A 20,288-nucleotide genomic window follows, 5' to 3' on the forward strand; every position below is an offset into this window, starting at 1 on the left:
TTAGGTATAATGCTTGCCTATGGTCAATTCTATGAGGAGTAACGATAGCCAGAGTTCTTGTCTGGTCATCTCATGGTCATTGTTTCTGAGCCTGGGAATTTTTCTGTTATAGGAAGGAGCCATCCCCCATCCTCCAGGACCTTAATTGAAAGGCCATTACTGCATCATCTTGGCCTCTGCTTGTTCCTTGCCTTTAGGCTGCATCTCAGCTGCATTTGCACAATGAACATTATTGTCATCTTTATTAGGCAAGGGCATGCTTAACTGGAGATGCTTGGGAAAGGACTGGCTGTGGGGGTGGGGTTAGATGTCTTCTGGAGCCAAGTCCCATCTCTTGCATAGTCCCTTAACTTCCAAGCCTCTGCTTTCACAAACCTAACTTGATTTTGATAATTTGGCTTTTTGTTTTAATCTTATTGGAGTTTATATTACCTGACTTTTGGTCTTTTTGTGTAGTAGAGGCAGAGACCTGTCTTAGCAATGGTGTAATTTCTCTCTCTTTTTCAGCCTAAGCTTATCTCTATCTAGGCTCGAAGTAGGCAACACATTTCATCATGCTTAATTTTTCAACCATTCAAAGTTTTTTGTTTTTTTTACTTGAAGTAGATATAAAATGCATGGAGCACCCATGAAATTTAAGGGATTAGATCAGTGGTTATGATTGCTGGCAGGAAACTGCCTTGCTGGATTAGAAATAGAGATAGGAAACAAATAGGGAAAAGCAAGACCTTTCTTCCTTTTCCAGACTTTCAGTCTCCCTCTATTGCCCCCTCCTGGCATGGTCTCACAGAGACTTGATGGCATCTAATGACAATAACGTAACTTGGACTGCTTGGTTTCAAAGCCCAACTTCACTACTTATTAGCTTTGAATTAAGTTACTTAGTCTCATTCTGCCTCAGTTTTCTCATCTATAAAAGAAGGAGAATAAAAATATTGACCTCACGAGCTTGCTGTATTAAATGTGATTTAATATTTGTAAAATATTTAAAATAATGCTTGCACACACAGTAAGTATTGTATAAATACTATTATTATTTATTATTATGCCAGCAAGAATGTTTTATTTTCGAGGATCTGTACTTAGAAAAAGGCACTCTAGTAGCATAGTAGGAGCTCTGGTAGCATAGTGCCAAAGGTACTTGACTGCTAACCAGAAGGCTGGTGGTTCAAACCCACCAGCCACTCCTCAGAAGGAAGGTTGGGCAATCTACTTCTGTAGTGATACTGTCTCGGAAACCCAAGGAGGAGTCGCTATGAGTCGGGGCTGACTCGATGGCACATAACGACAACAAGTAGCATAGTGCAGCTAACCGAAAGGACAGCAGTTTGAACCCACCAGCTGCACCATGGGAGAAAGATGAGGCAGTCTTCTTCCATATAGATTTGCAGCCTTGGAAACCTTAGGAGACAATTCTACTCTGTCTTATATGGCAGTGGGGTTTTATTTTGGTACTTAGAAAGATTATGTCTTTATACAATGCATACAAATTGAACATTTTTTAAATATTTTGATGAAATTAAAAATACAGTTTTGGGGCTTTTAACACACATTAGCAGATTGTCTTCAGAAAAATTATTCTAATTTTTAATCTCTTCAGCAATCTTGAGAGTGTCCCTAGAGATGGAATTATGAAGCCAAATTAGAAAAATGGTTTTATCTTGATAAATTTCTAAATGAATCTGTTTTCTCTTTTGAAGCTAAGAAAAAGAGGTAAAATGGGCCAGGAAGTATTTGGCAATATGGGGAAAAATTTTCCAATATGATGTGTTGATAAACAACAAACTTAACATTTAAAAGAATGAAATAAAACTACTCTAGAGCCCTTTAAAATACAGCATGTCCTTTCATTTGTTTTGTAGTGTTTGGTGACTATGGGCACTCAATACCTGGCCTAATCTATAAAATTTTTATGAGCTCTCTTACTGGTTGATTCTTTTAAACATGGTGAGTCCTTGTGCAACATAACGAGATTTACCTAGTCCTACACTTTCTTCACAACTGTGATATGTTTTAATCCATTCACATAGCCAGTGTTTTATTTTGACTGCCTTCCAACCTAAGTGCTAATGTTATAGTATTATATCAGACAATATTTGTTGTGATCCTTTCATGGACTAATTTTCACAAGTAGTTCTCTGGGCTTTCTTCCTAATCTCTCTTACTGAGAGAGGTTCTGCTGAAACCTATCTGCCATGGGTGATCCTTCTGGTATTTGAAGTACTGGTAGCATAGCTTCCAGCATCATAGCATCAGAGTACAGCAACAGATGTTAGATAGGTGGTAGATTATATCCATTAGAGTTCTTCTTATTGATTGGTGCAGTCAGGTCCGTTCCAACTCATTGCGACCATGTGGACAACAGAACAAAACACTGCCCAGTTCTGCACCATCCTCACATACTGCTGTGTTTGAAATATTTGTTGTAGCCACTGGATCAATCCATCTCATTGAGAGTCTTCCTGTTTATCATTGACCCTCTACTTCACCAAGCATGTCTTTCGCCAGGGCCTGGTTCCTCCTGACTATGTGACTAGAGTATGAGAGACAAAGTCTCGCTGTCCTTGCTCCTAAGGAGCGTTCCAGCTGTACTTCACCCAAGACAGATTTATATGTTCTTCTGGCAGTCCATGGTGTATCCAGTATTCTTCACCAACACCATAACTCAAAGGCATCAGTTCTTCTTCAGTCTTCCATACTCCTTGCCCAGCTTTCTCATGCATATGAGGTGATTGAAAATACCAAGGCTTGGGTCAGGCACACCTTAGTCCTCAAAGTGGCATCTTTATTCTTCAATACTTTAAAGAGTTGTTTTGCAGCAGGTTTGCCCAGTGTAATATGTCATGTGGGACCTCTGGTGGTGTAGTGCCTAAGGGATTTGACTGCTAACCAGAAGGCTGGTGGTTCAAACCCACCAGCCAGTCCTCGGAAGGAAGGTTGGGCAGTCTACTTCTATAGTGATGCTGCCTCAGAAACCCAAGGAGGGGTCTCTGTGACTCAGATCTGACTCCACAGCAGTGAGACAATCTCATTTGGTTTCTTGACTGCAGCTTCCGTAGGCACTGAGTGTGGATCTGAATTTGATATATTTGATGTATTTGTTCCATCTGAGATGTATTTTTCCTTTCAGCATCCTAATGTTAGTAAAATCAGCAGGGTTCTTTATAAAGGATCGAACTCTGCATTTAATAAAGGTAAATTAATGGCTTATGAAAAAACAAAAGAGCTGTTACTTAATCAGTAGAAATTTTTATGATAAGGTAAGGAAATGAGGTGCAATATGTATGAAGAAGATACACTAAACAGTCAAAGCCTTGATCATGTGTAGCACTTAAGTGGGAAAAGTTTATGGATATTTGGTTAGTCAGTTTGATTGCCAGTGTAAAAACTTGCCATTTTCCTCGTTTTTACCTATCTGGTGAATTGTACTTTTTCTTGGTCCTGCTTTTGGCAGTAATCTCCAAGGACAGAGACCAACCCTTGAATTTTACTTAAATTATTATAATACTAATTAGAATTGCAGCTCTTAAGTTTGGGGAATTAGTTGAAGATGAAATGGTGGGTCATTGCATAAATGCTTAGGCATTACTTTTCTATCTCAATTTAAAACACCTCTCTTCATGATGTAATTACTCACACCATTATTTGTCCCAAACAGTTTATTTTCCCACACAGGTTAGAGAATTATCTGAATTTAGCTTTCTAGTTTCAACTCTGTTGAACCATAAGTTTTTTTTTTTTTTTTTCTTTTCCCAGGATGTTTTGACCGGTGCTAGAACAATACCTTTTATCCCAGGCGCCAAAATATGGTACCTGTTATATGTTATAGAATTAACTTCAGCCCAGTGTTTCCTGTGAGATTTCACCCTGGCAGACGTCACCTTCAAGAGCCACCGAGGAAGTAAAAACAATAGTTCTCCTCGCTGGTACTCCTTTACTTTTTAACTATGTTTTCTTGTCCATTATTCAGATTTTTTAGTTAATAAATTTAGCAGGTGACTTTGTCAAGCCTTCAGAAGATTAACCCTTAAGCATGTCTTTGATAGGGATCACTTTTCATATATTGTCTTTACAATATTTGAAAGTGTCACTTTAGTTTTGCTTAGTTCCCTAATAGATGGTTTTAACTATTCAGACACAGGAATTAAATGTTATTTCTAATCTTATCATCACATAAATGAGGCTTCAACTCAAATATATTAAAATAATAATACTTTATATAAATATATATCAAATATATATGCCTTGGTTCCATTCCTGTAGACTTTGATTCATTAAGTCTGATAAGAGGCCAGGTCTCTATACCTAAAATGAAAAAAAAAAGAAAGAAAGAAAAAGAAAAAAACACTCCAAAGTGTAGAGAACAGTATTGTGTGTGAGGATCTAGATCTAGAGCTAGCAAACATCAACTCTGTAGATAAAATGGTCTATTAGGATAGTAGACATTTAGTTGCCTTTAGAGTCCCTGTTTACTTTTCAGGTCAAATATTCATAAATACTTGAAGTATGTACCACAAAGAGTCATTTTGTACAGAGTCTCCAGCTAATGACCAACCAGATACCTTTGTCCACTAGCAATTCTTATTTGGTAATAAGAATTACCAAACTCTGCTGTCTTTGAAAGGTATTGATGATATCTTAGTCTTAATTTTTGACTGCTGTCATTGTTTTATGAAACTAAAATTAAGAATGCAGGTGGATACTTTGGCGAGTAGCGACCAGGATCTTAAAAGCTTGGAAGCAGCCATCTAGATGTGACGACAGGTCTCTCCTTGTCCAGGGCAAAGAATAACGAAGAAAACCAAAGATTCATGGAAACAATTAGTCCAAGCAACTGGTATACCACGTGAGCCTCAATGTGAGACCAGAAGAGCTAGATGTGCCCGGTTACCACTGTCAGCTACTCAGAGGGTGATCTGTTTAGGAGATCCTGGATAGAGTGGGAGAACAATGTTGAAAAAAACTCAAAATCATTTGAGAAAAAAAAAAGGACCAGATTTGCTCATCTAATAGAGCCTGATGGAACCACTGAGTCTATGGCCCTTACCTGTCCTTTGGGTCTGGAATTGAACCCACTCTTGTGGCTTCCAGCCAAATAAAAGACAAGCATATGAGGTGAACATTTACACTGGGGACACTCCATGGATAGAACAATCATGGGAGAATAGAAAGGCTATGTATGCACAAGGAGACAGCTTAGGGTAGGAGTGCATGGAGGGAAGGACACAGGGAAGAGGTAACTATGGAGAGGAAGTGGGAGGGGAGCTGTTGCATTGTGGGAAATTGCAGTCAATGTCATGAGGCAAAGTGTATGTAAACTTATGTATGGAAAGTGAATTTGCTTTGTGAACTTCCACCCAAACCACAATTTAAAAAAAAATGTAGGTAGAAAAGAAGAAAACTTTTGGGAAACTATGTACTTTATGATTATATGATTTCATCATCTTTCACCATGCTATTTCAGTGAACACATCCAGAAGACCGTTGTTTCTATTATGGGTGTGGGACTTTGTCTCCCAGCGAGTAAACTAGCAGCTACAAATAGAACACATTGAAAATCCAACTGAAATTATCATTGTTACTTACAAATTATATTTCTTCCATGTCCCCATCAATTGGCATATTAGTTGATTCAGGCTAATATTTAATTATAGAAAACCAATTTGTTTTTTCCCCTGTACATCTTGAGTTCTAAAAATGATCATAGACGTGTAAGGAAACAAGGAAGTGTTAACGAGTCATCTACTGAAGGTATTTTCTGTAGACCTTGATGAGATTTTGCTAGTGTCTGGTGAGAAGTATAGGGAAAATAATAGTGAGTTTTTCATGAAATAGTATTGGTGATCCTTCTGTTCTGGTGGCTTAGTGCCTAAGGCATTTGACTGCAAACCAGAAGGCTTACAGTTCAAATCCACCAGCAACTCCTTGGAAGGAAAGTTGGGCAATGTACTTCTGTAGTGATACTGCCTTGGAAACCCAAGGAGAGGTCGCTATGAATCGGATCTGACTCGAGGGCAGTGCACAACAACAACAACTTATAGATGTTAGTAGAGAGAAGTTTAGCTTTTTTTTTTAATAATGTCTTCACTTGGCAAAATAAAAAGTTGGTGCTGTATTTGGTACCACTTTTGTGTGTATGCATTTTAATTTTACTGCTCTGTGATCAGCATAGTGCCTAAGGCATTTGACTGCTTAGCAGAAGGCAGGCAGTTCAAACCCACCAGCCACTCCTTGAAAGAAAGGTTGGACAGTCTACTTCCGTAGTGATACTGCCTCAGAAACCCAAGGAGCAGTTGCTATAAGTCACATCCAATGAGTTGGGTCTGATCAACAGCTGTGAGTTAGGTTTTGTGTTTTTTACTGATAGAAAATGTAAATATAGGTAGTTATATTGAAAATGGATGGTGTTTGATGATATTTAGAAACTTTGATTTCTCTTCCTGGGTAGTCTGCCATGGCATACAGGTTGTGTTATATTTATATCCTGCATAGGGTTCTTGCCCTATGGTTCTAGTCTCTAAGCTTTAGTTTTCAGGTCTCAGCTGCCTAACCTCCCAGACAAGATCCATATGGCCACTAGGTGCCTCCTGCATTTCTGACTTCCCTAGATATTACCCCCTTTCCTGCCTTGTATCTCACTGGATTTTTTTCCCATACAAATCTAATTATAATCATCAGCCCACCTTTCTGCTTAGCACAGCTCCTGACACTGCAGCCAGCTGATGGCTTGACAACTGGTTTGACCTATTAGGAAATCACCAATTGTTTTGAGTATTATTATTCTAACACCATGTAAGGCCTTATGTTAGATCCTGTAACAGATAATAAAATGAGTAAACTACATGTCAAGGAGGGCTGGTTGCATAGTGTTTAAGCTCTCTGCTGCTAATCAAAAGATTGGTGGTTTGAACCCACACTTTACCAGTGGCTCCATGGGAGAAAGATGTGACAGTCTGCTCCTGTAAGGAATTACAGATTTAGAAACCCTACAGGGCAATTCTCCTTTGTCCTATGGGATGTCTATGAGTCTGAATCGATTCAACAGTAGTGGGTTTTGGTTTTGGTTTTTAAAAATATATACACATTCCTTAAGTAAATTGTAGTCTAGTAAGTATTAAGATAAATACACAATCATGTACTCTTATACAAAGTTATTGTGTCCTAAGAAAAGTACAGAATATAATAATAGGTGGTAAAGAATTTTCAGATAAGATTGGTTGGGTGTTGCACCTACTATCTGTTTAACTTTGGGCAAGTTTAAAAATCTTTTTGAGCTCCAATTTCCTCTATGAAAGTATTGTTATATCAAGATTGCTGTGAGGCTATATAAACAATTAATGTAAAATGTATAGCTGAGGACCTGGAATGTGGCAAGCATTGAGCAATCATCTCTTGCTAGTATTAGCTACTTTCTACCCCCAAAGCAATTCAAAAGGTTGTGATCCTTTTGCCAGGTATTGCTGGTTGATGGTGATAAGGATAATTCTTTCAGATAAAGGGAATGAGAGACAAAGGTAGTGAGTCTAAATATATTGGAACAACTTTTGGAAGCCAAAGATGTAGTGCAGCAGCTAGTAGGGGATAGATTAAAGGAACAAATATCTGCAATTGGGGTAATTTTTTGTTTTGTTTTTTTCATTTAGTACAAATAGGAGAGGTATTACATGTTTTTGTTTGTTTTGTTTTTTACTGGAGGACTAACCTCTAGAAAGGAAAATATCCAAGATAGAGATGGTAATTGATAGTAAGAAGGTTTTGGAATTGAGGAGAGAAGATTAAGTCAGTATCCAGGTGGAGAGATTCATTTTGGGTAGGAGGGTTGTGGCCATATGAAGCTTAAAGAATTGACATTTTGGAATTGGATTCTGCTAGTTTTGAAAATAGATCCTTTTCCTTTGCTTTTTCAAGATTCTTACTTTGACAAACAAATATTATCCATTGAAGATCCCATAGATTTTGCTGATGTAAGTATGAGGAACTCTAGTGGCTCTGTGGTTAACGCATTGCCTGCTAACCTAAAGGTCAGCTGCAGTTTGAACCACCAGCCTGTCTGCAAGAGAAAGATTGATTAGGCAGTCTGCTTCCGTAAAGCCTTGGAAACCCTATGGGGGTCTCTATGAGTCGGAATACACTCTATGGCAGTGGATAGACTTGTTTGAAAGATGAAAATTTATACTTTTCCTAGAAATACTTTTCATACCAGAAGGTTCACAGTAGGCTATCTTTAACAATCCAGCCTGGCACTGCCTAACTTTGTTAACCTTTAGTTTCTTGGGTTTTGTTTTTCTTGATGATGCTTCAATATGGAAGAAAGTAGCTAGACCAGACCACACTATGGTTTTTCCTAGGTTCAGCTTCTCTTAAGGGCTTATTATTTTGTAATAATTATTTTTGTTAGTTGCTAAAAATTGAATCATGTGACAGAAATAGAATGTGCTAGTTGGAAGTGTTAATGCTCAACTCCAAAATAGGTTTTGCTTATTCAAATTTGTCTCTGACCTGGAGCAGAGAGGTGAAGAAGCTGAGTCATATTAGGCTTCTTTCCCCTCCTCCATTAAAAAAAAAAAAAAGAAAAAAGACATCAGTATGGGTGAAGTTTTTAAAGTATAACTCGAATGTTTCAATTATTCCAAAACATATAATAATATAAAGATACCGTTAAAAGTAAAGACTAAATATTTTTAAAATAAAATAAAAACTTTTAGTTTTTATTTGCTTTTATGTCAGGGTATTAAATTGGCAAGTTGCTAATACATTTAAACCCTTTGAAATATTTTAACTTGTGAAAATTCATTGTTCTGTCATTTGTTTAAGTTACCCATATTCTACCACTGATGCCTTTTAAAACTTCAGAGTTGTACTGATAAATTAAATGCTTAAACTTTCTCTGCCTTTGAGATTTTTAGTTCTTTCTTGGCCTGGGACCATATAACAAACACCCTATGCTAAGACTGGTAGGTGTGGTGTGCTAGTTTTATCTCTCTATCCCAACAGAGCTCTGGTAGCATAGTGGCTAAAGCACTTGACTGCTAACCAGAAGGCTGACGTTTCAAACCCACCAGCCACTCCTCGGAAGGAAGGTTGGGCAATCCTACTTCCGTAGTGATACTGCCTCGGAAACCCAAGGAGGGGTCGCTATGAGTCGGGGCCGACTCCATGGCACATAACAACAACAACAACATCCCAACAGTCTAGGTCTCTTCAGGATTTTGCTTCTTCCTTGCCATTCAACAGCCTTCTCTTTTTGGTTTTGGCTTTCAACAGTCAACCTTCAAAGATCTTTTGTTTTCTGACAGTTGAAGCAACTGGCTAAGTGTTCTTACTCTTACACAATTATTTAATTATGCACTGATAACTGAAACTGTATACCTAAGGTTTCTATTATGAATTTCTTTATTTTATGGGCGGCTAGTCACGTCTGAATGATTGATCAACATAATTCCTGGTGAATTGAAAAATTGTATTTAAACGAAATTGCATCAGAGAGCTCATTCTTTTATGATTTTGTATTGCATCTTTTTCTCCAGTATATTATGACAAATATCTCTCCCTGTAAAAAGTAAGACATAGCAGATTCAGTGCTTCAGTTGGTACTGTTATAGCATGCATAAAGAAAAATACACTCTATCAAAATGATCACTTTATCAAAATTAAAAGTATTACTTTGATAATGGTGGATTAGGACCAACCTATTTTATATAATAGTTTATAACAAATATTTCTTACATCAGTAGTCTTAATTAACCCCTGGGGAGCAATTTGGTAAAGAATATTTTGAATTCTTAATGTAATCTTTATACTTGTTGGCTTATGTTGATTATTATAAATGTTTCCTAGTATCTCCTTGTTTTATTTAAACTTTTTAGTACCTTTTCGTAAGTGATTTTTCAGTGTGTGTGTAGGGGGGCGGGGGATACATTTCCAACTTCATTAATTGGGCCAGTAGTAAAAATATGATTTTGTTTCCACAATTGGCTTTTAAGCCAAACTACCAGCATCACATCTGTTCCATAAAGTTAGATACACCTAGAATGTGATAGTGCATAATTATTTCCTTATGTTGTTGTTGTTGTTATGTGCCGTTGAGTTGGACACGACTCATAGTGACCCTCCTTGGGTTTCCCAGGCAGTATCACTACAGAAGTAGATTGCCCTATCTTCCTTACGAGGAGTGGCTGGTGGGTTTGAACCGCCAGCCTTCTGGTTAACAGTCAAGTGCTTTAGGCACTACACTACCAGAGCTCCCTTATTTCCTTATAGAGTATTTAAAATCAATCACATTTTACAACTAATGGCCAACATTTACCGATCACTAACTAGGTACAGGCTCCATTATAAGTATTTTACATGTATTAGCCAGTTTAGCTTATAAATGTTTAAAATGAATGCATTTCTTCCCTTCTCTTTCCCTTTTTCCTTCCCCCTCTTCAAAAGCATCATCAGACACTTAAAGATATAGTCCAAGTCGGAAAAATTAGTAGCTTTTTAAAGATTATCTGCTTGATTCGTGAAGCTCTCCATTGATAACAGGAGACATAAGAGCAATAAGAGAAGGAGTAGAGACCTAATGAGTATCTGGAGGTAGAGATAGCAGATACCCTGGAAGGAGACAGATTTAACAGAATGAATGCCAGTCATAAGGGGAAATCTCAGGTGAATGGTGGGGCTTACTGCATTGAGCGGACCTTGGAGCTACTCAAAGAGATGGGCAGAGAGAGAGCACTGGTCTTCTTGGGTATCTAGTAAACTGCTTTGAGAACCTGAGCTGTAGAATTTAAAAAGACACAGCATGTGATATGTTGTTGTTATGAGCCATTGAGTCGGCCCTGACTCATTAGCAACCCTTCCTTGGGTTTCCAAGATGGTATCTCTACAGAAGTAGCTTGACCAGTCTTCCTTCCAAGGAGTGTCTGGTGGGTTTGAACCTCCTGCCTTCTGGTTAGCAGTCAGATGCTGTAGGCACTACACTACTAGAGCTCAGGAGGAGGAAAAGCAGAACTTGTAAACAAGGATGAAAGTGACTGGTTTGGACTTAGTGGATAGACAAGAAGCCTGGCCACAGATTTCTGAAGAATAAAACAGAAGAACATGTTTTAAACAAATAGCTTCAAGAACTTGGAGGAAAATCCTTACGAGGATAAGTATATGCCATTGAGAATAATGTTGTCTGTTTGCTTTGCATTTGTGCCCTTTATTATATTGAGGAATGTCCCTTCTATTCCTATTTTGCTGAGAGTTTTGATCAGGAATGGGTGTTGGATTTTATCGAATGCCTTTTTTGCATCAATTGATATGATCATGTGGTTCTTTTCCTTTGTTTCATTTATGTGGTGGATGACATAGATTGTTTTTCTAACATTAAACCATCCTTGTGTACCTGATATGAACCCTGCTTGGTCACAATGTATTATTTTTTTGTTATGTTGTTGGAGTCTTTTGGCTAGTATTTTGTTGAAGGTTTTTGCATCTATATTCATGAGAGATATTGGTCTGCGGTTTTTCTTTTTAGTGATGTCTTTGCCTGGTTTTGGTATCAAGGTTGTGCTTGCTTCATAAAATGAATTCGGAAGAATTCCATCCTTTTCTATGTTTTGGAATTGTTTGAGTAAGATTGATGTAAGTTCTTCTCTGAATGTTTGGTAGAATTCTCCAGTGACACTGTCTGGGCCAGGACTTTTTGTTGTTGTTGATTTTTTTATGACCTGTTCAATTTATCCTTTTGTTAGGGGTATGTTCAACTTTTCCACCTCAGTCTGTGTTAGTTTAGGTAAGTAGTGTGTTTCTAGAAATCTGTCCATTTCTTCTAGATTTTCAAATTTGTTGGAGTACAATTTTTCATAGTATCCTGATATTATCTTTTTTATTTCAGTTGGTTTTGTTGTGATGTCACCCATTTTATTTCTTATTAGTGTTATTTTTATTCTTGTCCTTTGTTAAATTTTCCAGTGTTTGTCAATTTTATTAATCTTTTCAAAAAACCAACTTCTAGATTGATTTTTTCAATTATTTTTCTGTTTCATTTGTTTCTGTTCTAATCTTTATTATTTCTTTTCTTCTGGTGACTATAGGCTTTTTTTGGCTGCTCTTTTTCTAATTGTTGGAGATGTTGGGTTAAGATGTTGGTTTTGGCTCTTCTTTTTTGATGTGTGCATTTATTGCTATAAATTAGCCTCTGATCACTGCTTTTGCTGTGTCCCAGAGATTTTGGTATGTTATGTTTTCATTCTCATTTGATTGAAGGAAATTTTAAATTTCATTTTTCATTTCTTCTATTACCCAGTTGTTCTTAAGGGGCTGTGCACTCAGTCTCCGTCAGAGCACACAGACTAGGATGGAATTCCTGCCAGTCCAGTAGGTGGGTGAAAACGAGGGATGGTTGCACCTCCATTCACCAAGAGGGTGTGCAGTATAAGAGTAACAAGGGAAATATCTCACCTCTCCAGGCCTTCGTGTCCAGTATGTCCTTGTGGTCCCTGGCAAGTGGAGCCTATCCTTAGGTCTCTGGAATCTGAGATAAGGCTGTTGCTTTAAAAGTCCAAAATGGTCAAACCCCTTGTTAACATTCAAAATGGTTGTGCCCTCCTGTCAGCTGAAAGTCCACAGCTTAAACCATCTTTTTTCTGCTTCCCCTTTTATTCACTAGTTACCAGTGCAGTCCTCTGTGCATGCAGCCCATGGCTAGCAGTGCCAATTTTTAGGTTAATTTTTAGGTTAATTCTTAGGTCCTAACACCACTTGGCAATGTTCAGGCTGTCTGTCCTGTCAGGACAGCTCTGTATATGTCCTTTTTCAGTGTTTTCATGCAGGTTCTTCTACTAGTTGGAGTTTAGTCTGGAGTATCCTTCCTCTCAGATCTCAGGGCTCCAGGATTACCTTCTGTATCTGTGTTATTTGGTTGCCATTTTCTTTGTTGAAGAGGTTCTGTGTAGTTTGTCTGCCTATTCCACCATCCTATCGGAACTCCCCGAAGTAGTACATATTTATATGGATTGTCCCATCTTCCTTCCATGGAGCAGCTGGTGGGTTTGAACTGTCAGCCTTCCAGTTAGCAGTCTATTCTCTTAGGTACTGTGCCACCAGAACTCCATATATATCTTTAAATGTAAATGGCTAAGGAAGAAGGAAAGGAGTTTTAGCTGTTTAAGATTATGTGGTTGGTTAAGTAGTAAAACACATTTAAAAATGTATGTGTTATTTTACTTACAAGTCCCATGCAAAGATTATCAGACATTAAGCATTGCATATTTGACTGCTGAGTGTAGTGATATGTATTTAAAAAAAAAAAACATTAGGCAGGTTTAATTATTAAAGTTCAGTTTTTCTTGGTGTGTAAACTGAAGTGAAATTTTAAAGCATTGATAGAATAATGGTCTTTGAAAACTTTGCTACTCATGATAGCACTTGAATCATGGAAGAGATATTGTTTTGCTTTGTTCAATGCTGTCGAGCCTCATTTTTTTGGCATAGGAGTATTTTATTATGTTGTGAACGTTTCTTTTATTTTGTAATAAGAAAAGCTATTTAAAATTTATTATATATTATATGCATAGATGCCCTTTATCATCACTCCTTTTTAATATCGTATTGAAAATATTTGTTAGATCAATAAGGCAAGAAAGGGAAATAAAAGGCATCCAAATTGGCAAAGACGAACTAAAATTTGCAGGTGATATGACTATATCCTTAGAAAATTTCCAAATTACCTGACTAATTGATAATTTCAACAAAGTCATAGGGTACAAGGACGAAAAAAACAGTTGTATGAGTAGAACCAACATTTTAGTTTTTATAATAGAATTCTTTAACATGTCTAAAAACTACTGGGATATGTCTGTTTTCTAAATCTTTTAAATTTAATGTTGTCATTCATTTCTTAACTTTGGCTGGTGTGATTCCACAGAGTAGTCAATGAGCACATTTTAGTAGTCTCCCCCCTCCTCGCCAATTTCAACAACTTAAAAATACTATCTGAAAATTTCTAAGGGTTTATATTCTTATGAGAATGCTATGTTGCCTGTTTATTCTTAGATCATTAGGTAAATTTTTAATGCATATTCTTCCTTATTTAAGAATGATACAATATACATAGCAATATTAAATTTTTCTATTTATATGAAGGCCAAAGACATAGCAGTAGTTTGCAAAAAAGTAGGTCTTGAGTTTCTTTTAATGTGATCATTGTATGCATTTATAAATTATGTTTCTCATACCTATGTACTTTTTAAGATAATATGATGCAATGTTTCAGCCATTTAGTTTCAACCATTATTGAATAGTTGCAACTAAAAAAATATGCAAATTTCTGTGCCTGGTAGAAACAAAGTAAATCTGGGACATGGTCAATATTTATTTTTCATATATTTTATATAACTGGGAAATGTTCCTAAAATTGCATTTCAGTATATGATTTTTTCTTCTTCTATCTTAAATGTATATTGTCTTTAAGTGTTTGAGACTTATTTATTACTATCATTTAAACAGGTGTCTCAATGCTTGTACCTACTGCAAAACTAAACACGCCAGAGGAAATTTGGCCAGTTATCCAATTGATGAACTAGTAGATAGAGCCAAACAGTCTTTTCAAGGTAAGAGTTTCTAGAATTACTTGCAAAATTAGTCTTTTCAATAACTTATATTAGTCATCTAATAACATCTCATCTTATACATGTACTTTAGCTTTCTGGAGAGTTTGCAGATATTTCAGCTTATCTAATAGAAGATGGTACCAGATTTAGTCGGTCAGGTCCTGGTACTACTCTACCAAGAATTGTACTGGTAAAGAGGCATAATGAGAATATTCTTTGTATAGGGTAGCCAGCTACTCCTGAAACAGTCACTTAGTGGGATATTTGATTGTCTCTCAGCATATAATAACATGACTCATGTCTTTAATGTTACCATACTTCCATTGTCACATAACTGCTTAAACTCTAAACTTCCATTTTTGTCTTTGTTTATAATATGTATATATAACATGGGTGTGTTTGAACTTGAGAAAATCTATTGTGTCGTAAAATTGTAGGATAATATTTATTGGCATTGGACTTTTCCTTTTAGCAAGTAAACTGGAGTGCTAATTTGGGTGCTGTATACGCTGAATCTCAGGATGCATGAGATCCAAATACATTTGTTTAGTAAATCTAAGACGTTGGTCAACAAGAATTTGGGATGTTCCTTTCAATAGAAACATGCCTTTAACTGATTTATTGATACTTCCCAACATTTTTTTCTATTTTTTAAATTCTCAGTTCAGTCCCCTCCTCCATTCACATTTAATTAGTATTGAAAGGGAAATAAAAAGAAGCCCATTGACTCTTGCCAGTATTGTGTTTTAGAGGCAGATTACCTGTGAACCTTTAGTTATGAACTATTGGTTTATAGACAACTCATACTTGCCCTTTAAGCAGGGCTTCAAACCAATTTGAGCCAGTTCTGGTATAGCCAACAAAGCAAAACAGGAACAGACCTAAATTTTTACAATTTGGGTAATGTCACAGGAACTGCAACGGGAGAAATTACAGGCCAAAGCCCTGGAATGGGAAACTCAGAAAAGGTGTAGTTAGCCCTTTCAAGGGCCTAATGAGTTAGATTGGATTATTGGCAGGATTGTGGAGAGCCACACACATTCAAAGCGGTGCACTCAGCTGGCATCTTTGAGAGGGGTGCTGCCATCTTTGAGCTTCCTCAACCATGACTGAACTGGGAAGAACTAGTTTGAAGTCCTGCTTTGAAATGATTGACCCAGCCCCTCCTTACAACAAATTCTTCATCACAATCACCTTCACTTCCTGCATGCACTACTTTTAAATCATTGAGAAGACTTGAGCCTTTTCTTGCACTAAAAAAACCAACCCAAACTCACTGCCATTGAGTCAATTCTGACTTATAGCAACCCCCATTGGGTCTCCAAGGCTATAAATCTTTAAGGAAGCAAACTGCCCTAACTTTATTCTGCAGAGCTGCTGCTGGGTCCAAATCACCAACCTTTTGGTTAGCAGCCAAATGCCTTAACCACTACACCACTAGAATAAGGCTAAATAAAAACCATATGCATATGTTCTGACTTTCCTATAAATTCTTAAGGACATATGAACAGACCTTGTTTGTACTCTGGAGACTGCTTGTGTTGCTAATTTGAGAAAAACGTGGGGAGTTATCTTTTGTATAATATGACTACTTTAAGAACGTTTGAGAAGCAAAAATCTTGGATAGAAACCTTATCTATTTGAAAATGTTAATGGCAAAATTGGTCTCCCCCGTCCCCAATAATGAGGATACGAAATCTATCTGACCTATCTACCAAAACATTGCAAATTATGAAAAGGCAATGAATTAGTTCTTCTAAGGTACTTTTTCAACATTATACATTTCTAACTACAGCTACATTATAACTTCTAAAAACTTATATTTCATTTTATTTTGAAAATTTATTTGGATAATATACAAATATAAAAATCACCAGGTAGGAAGTTAAAGTATTTTTCTTATTCCCTCATATCTATCCTCATCCGTAACTTACACTGACTTTTTTTTTTTAAACTTTTTATTGTGATTTGGGTGGAAGTTTACAGAGCAAATCAGGTTTCCATTCAATAATTCTTACACATTTGTTTCACGTCATTGATTACAATCCCCTCAGTGTAACATCATTCATCTCACTTTGTCTCTGAGTTTCTCATTTCCATTCCTCCTTTCCTAACCCTTCCTGCTTTCTAAACTTTGTCCTTGGGCAGATGCTGCCCTTTCAATCTCTATAGTTGATTGTTCCAAGGAGTGCATACCTCCCTACTGTTATTGTTCAGCCAGAAGGCAGCTTGGGACAAGGTGTCTGGTTCTGGACAAAGTTCCTGTCAGTCTAGAAGGTGGGTGGGGATGAGGGATGATTGTACCTCTGGTCACTGGGAGGGTGTGGGCAATAAGGGGAAGATCACACACACCATTCTGTTCACTGGCTGCCAGTGTGGATGCCTTTGCAGTCCTGGGCTGATGGAGCTATTATCTTGTTGCTGCCCCAGTTGAACGCTGCTTACAAAAAATTCAAAATGGCTACACTGTGTGTCAGGCTCATTGACAATTCACTGCTCCTTTTTCACTGTTTTTGCTCAGTTTCTTCTTTGATTTGGTATTTGATCCACTTCTTTATCTTTGCCTTTGAAGCTCAAGGCTCCAGGTTATCATCTGTATCTGTTTCATTTGCTTTTCTGTGTCCTTGTTATAGAGGGTCTGGGTAGCTTGTCTGTCTAGTCTGCAATCTTGCTGAAGTCCCTTATGCTAACAATTGAATATGATTCCTTCTTCACTTTATATGGACACCTTTATGTATTATATGTGACTTGAGGGAAAAAAAATAATGGATATTTTCTGCAAAAAACCTCACCCACATATATAAACATGGCACGCTTATGAAAGTAATGCACAGTGAAGGTGGGGTAGGGTTGTGTGGTTGGCAAAATAGTATAATGTGCATATTATTTGCATAAAAACACAGTAATCTTTATACATTGATAACAAAATTTTTCTAAAGTTACCCTACTTAGCTCTCCAATTTATTTTTGGAAATGTTCCCCTAAGGAACACAGGTACAATATATTGCTTCTGTGGATTTAAGTTATTACTTAACATTGTCATATCAGTCTTAGAGGAAGATAGCCAGAGTGCTCCTTAACCAAAAAACCAAACTCACTGGCATCGAATCAGATCTGACTCATAGTGACCCCTTGTTGGGTTTCCGAGGTAGTATCACTACGGAAGTAGATTGCCCAGTCTTCCTTCTGAGGAGTGGCTCATAGGTTGAACCACCAGCCTTCTGGTTAGCAGTCGAATGCCTTAGGCACTATGCCACCAGAGCTCCTAGAGTGCTCCTTACGGGTAAGTAAGGTGAGACTTTGTTTTGCTTACTTAGGGCACATTATCAGGAAAGACTAATTGCTAGAAAAGGACATGATGTTTGGTAAAGTAGAGGGCCAGCAAAAACAAGGGAAGCCCTCCATGAAATTGACTGACACAATAGGTGAAACAGTGGGCTCAAACATACTATAACAATTATGAAGATAGTGTAGGACCAGGCAATGTTTTATCCTATTAAACATAAAGTCACCATACATTGAAGCTGACTGGACAGCAACTAATAACAACCGCTTTATCACATCCAGGTGAGTTGGACTGGTTAAAGTGAGAAATCGGAGGTTAGCAGGGATTTAGTGGCTATTTATAGAGGCTATGTTACATTTATTTAGTATTCCTGTCATCATCAGTAGCAAAATATGTCTTTTATTTCCCAATCATGAAATGTTTGCAATGTAAACTTTTTTTATTGCTTTGTTATCTGTATATTAAAGTCACAACTGAATGCTAGTTTCTGGACTGGTAAGCTTTGTCTTATGAAGAGTTTCCCTTGTTTTCACTGACCCTCCACTTTACCCAACGTAATGTCCTTTTCTAGTGATTGGTCTTTCTTGATGACATGTCCAAAGCAAGCAAGACAACGTTTTACCATTCTTGGTTCTAAAGAGCATTCTGGCTGTACTCATTTGGTTGATATGTGGTGCTGCTTCAAAAAGATTGAGGTCACAGTTTGCTACGGCAGCCAATATGTTTAGAAAATTTTAAATTGTCAAGTACTGTTCTTTGCTATAAGCAGAGTTTGGATTTGAAATACTGCTTTATTGCTTACCAGCCACATGACCTGAACAAGGTACCTGACCTCTCTAAGCCGTGGTTTTCCTATTACTACAACATATTTAAGGTTGTTTGTTGTAAGGCTTAGAGATAACATTTGTGAAGTAATTGGTTGTGACATATTATTTAAACTAAAAAAATTTAAATGAAGGGAGGAAGAGAAATCTGATTCTGGGTGAATAGCCATGATAGAGATGTTAATGACTACAATCAAATAATACAGTTTTTTCTTCAAAAATATGTTTTATGAAAAATTTGTAGATAGAAACTATGTAGCATGACAGTTATCTCTCATTTCCTAAATTTGAGAAACGCAAATTAATACTAAGAATGGCCTTATTAACCCTTCTCCACTATAGAAAACACCAGTCTATAAGATCACTTTTAACAGTGAGTTAGCATGATCTTTTTTCTGGGATTTTAATGGTTAATGGAATTCCTACATTTGAGCTGCAAGATTGCAAAGAATAAAGTAAATACAGTAGAAGAAGTAACTCATATTCTTATCTGTGACTTCTGCATATTTAGCTTTCTTTAATTATAATTATTTCCTTTATAATTCAGGTGTTAGGAATACTTTTGGGGCCATAAACTCTTAAAATTTGCCTTATACCATGATTAGATGGCCTGCCTTGTAATAAATAAAAAACATGATGATTCTCTGAAAATTACTCTAAGAGAATAGTTTAAATATGCTGCCAATAAATTTTAGGACTATGTTTAAAGCCACTTTGTCAGTAGAAATTAAATGTCCCATTCTTAAAATGGCACTTCTTTCCTTTTCTTAATTTTTTAATGGCTACTGTTTTTCAGGAATACAGAATAATTTGAAAAAGAAAAAAAAACTTAAGCTGATTGCACAGTGGAGATTAGAATTTAGGTTGCCTGTCATATGGTAGAATATACAGTAAGATCTCATTTTTTTTTTTCAGTAATTTATGAAACATTTTATATATATATATATATAAATTTATTTGTTGGCAGTCAAAGGAATTAAAGAGAGTAAGGGCTAACCCAAAGACAAGGAACACTCAGAAGAGATTCTAATAATCATGAAATCATTCAGAATATAAAATGGTTTCCCAAAGTACTAAAAATATGCTGAGTATACATACACCTGCCAAAAAATGAGAAATGGAGCTCATTAACTTTTGAGTGGACAGCATTAAAGTAATAATTACTTCTATTTTTAAATAGAAACTTTACCTTTTACAAAAAATACATATTTTTAAATTGGTTTCCTGGCTTCTTTTCCTTTTTCTCTCATTTAACTCAATCCCTTTGATGTTTTACCTTCTTAATGTGCTTTTCATATTTGTAGACAGTGCTGCTTCTAGTGTAAGATTTATCAGGTAAATTTTGGGTATCATCTCATTGTTCTATCAGATTGTTGGAAAACCTTGCCTCTCACTTCTCCACCTTGGCTGAGATTTAGGTTTTAAAAATTCCTGGAAATAAGTGTTTGGGGGCTGGGGTTTGACATGTTTGTATCTCAGATATCTAGAAAAACATGTCAAGCAGTGACCAGGACTTTGTTGGGGCCAGAATGAATTTACAAGCTAGTGTTTTCTAGGATATTTGTATTGATTTCTCTCTAGCAGCTAATCAAT

General features: G+C 36.7%; 1 protein-coding gene across 1 annotated transcript in view; it reads left to right on the forward strand.

Annotated features, from left to right (window-relative positions):
* Window positions 1-20,288, forward strand: part of CDKAL1 (CDK5 regulatory subunit associated protein 1 like 1) — a 1,058,601-nt gene that overhangs the window by 482,620 nt on the left and 555,693 nt on the right. Inside the window, exon 7 of the mRNA XM_007952396.2 lies at window positions 14,482-14,585. Coding sequence (XP_007950587.2) covers window positions 14,482-14,585 — 104 coding nt within the window. The remainder of the gene's footprint in view (window positions 1-14,481; window positions 14,586-20,288) is intronic.

The sequence above is a fragment of the Orycteropus afer genome, unplaced genomic scaffold (assembly GCF_000298275.1).
Source record: "Orycteropus afer afer isolate SDZICR_OR568_19922 unplaced genomic scaffold, OryAfe1.0 scaffold00012, whole genome shotgun sequence".
Taxonomy (NCBI): Eukaryota; Metazoa; Chordata; class Mammalia; order Tubulidentata; family Orycteropodidae; genus Orycteropus; species Orycteropus afer.